At 37.4% G+C, this 372-nt stretch overlaps 1 protein-coding gene across 1 annotated transcript in view; it reads left to right on the forward strand.

Annotated features, from left to right (window-relative positions):
* LOC113341216 (superoxide dismutase [Cu-Zn]-like) overlaps nucleotides 1-357 on the forward strand; it is an 800-nt gene extending 443 nt beyond the window's left edge. The window contains exon 3 of the mRNA XM_026586185.1: nucleotides 122-357. Within this exon, the coding sequence (XP_026441970.1) occupies nucleotides 122-294 (173 nt within the window). The 3' untranslated portion in view covers nucleotides 295-357. The remainder of the gene's footprint in view (nucleotides 1-121) is intronic.
* The last annotated feature ends 15 nt before the right edge of the window (nucleotides 358-372 follow it).

Raw genomic sequence — 372 nt, forward strand, 5'->3', positions numbered from 1 at the left:
CGTGTTCGCTGCTAAATTACAAGAATGATCAGGAAGTCGAAAAATATACTAGTATTACTTTGTATTGTTTGTGGTTAGGTCGTAGCTAATTCACAAATGGTTCTTGATCTTTCTAATGCAGGACCACATTTTAATCCTGCTGGTAAAGTCCATGGTGCTCCTGAAGATGAAGAGCGTCATGCTGGTGATCTTGGAAACCTCACTGTGGGTGAAGATGGTGTGTTTCCCTTGCCTTCTTCGATTTTCATGTGTCACATTCTGTTAATGTCATACTATAGATACCTTTGTACTTGAAAATCATCTGTCTATTTGATATGGTTAATCTTGATGTGTGAATCCGTGTCAAAAAAAAAAAAATCTTGATGTGCGAAT

This window comes from Papaver somniferum, unplaced genomic scaffold (genome assembly GCF_003573695.1).
Source record: "Papaver somniferum cultivar HN1 unplaced genomic scaffold, ASM357369v1 unplaced-scaffold_25751, whole genome shotgun sequence".
NCBI classification, from domain to species: Eukaryota; Viridiplantae; Streptophyta; class Magnoliopsida; order Ranunculales; family Papaveraceae; genus Papaver; species Papaver somniferum.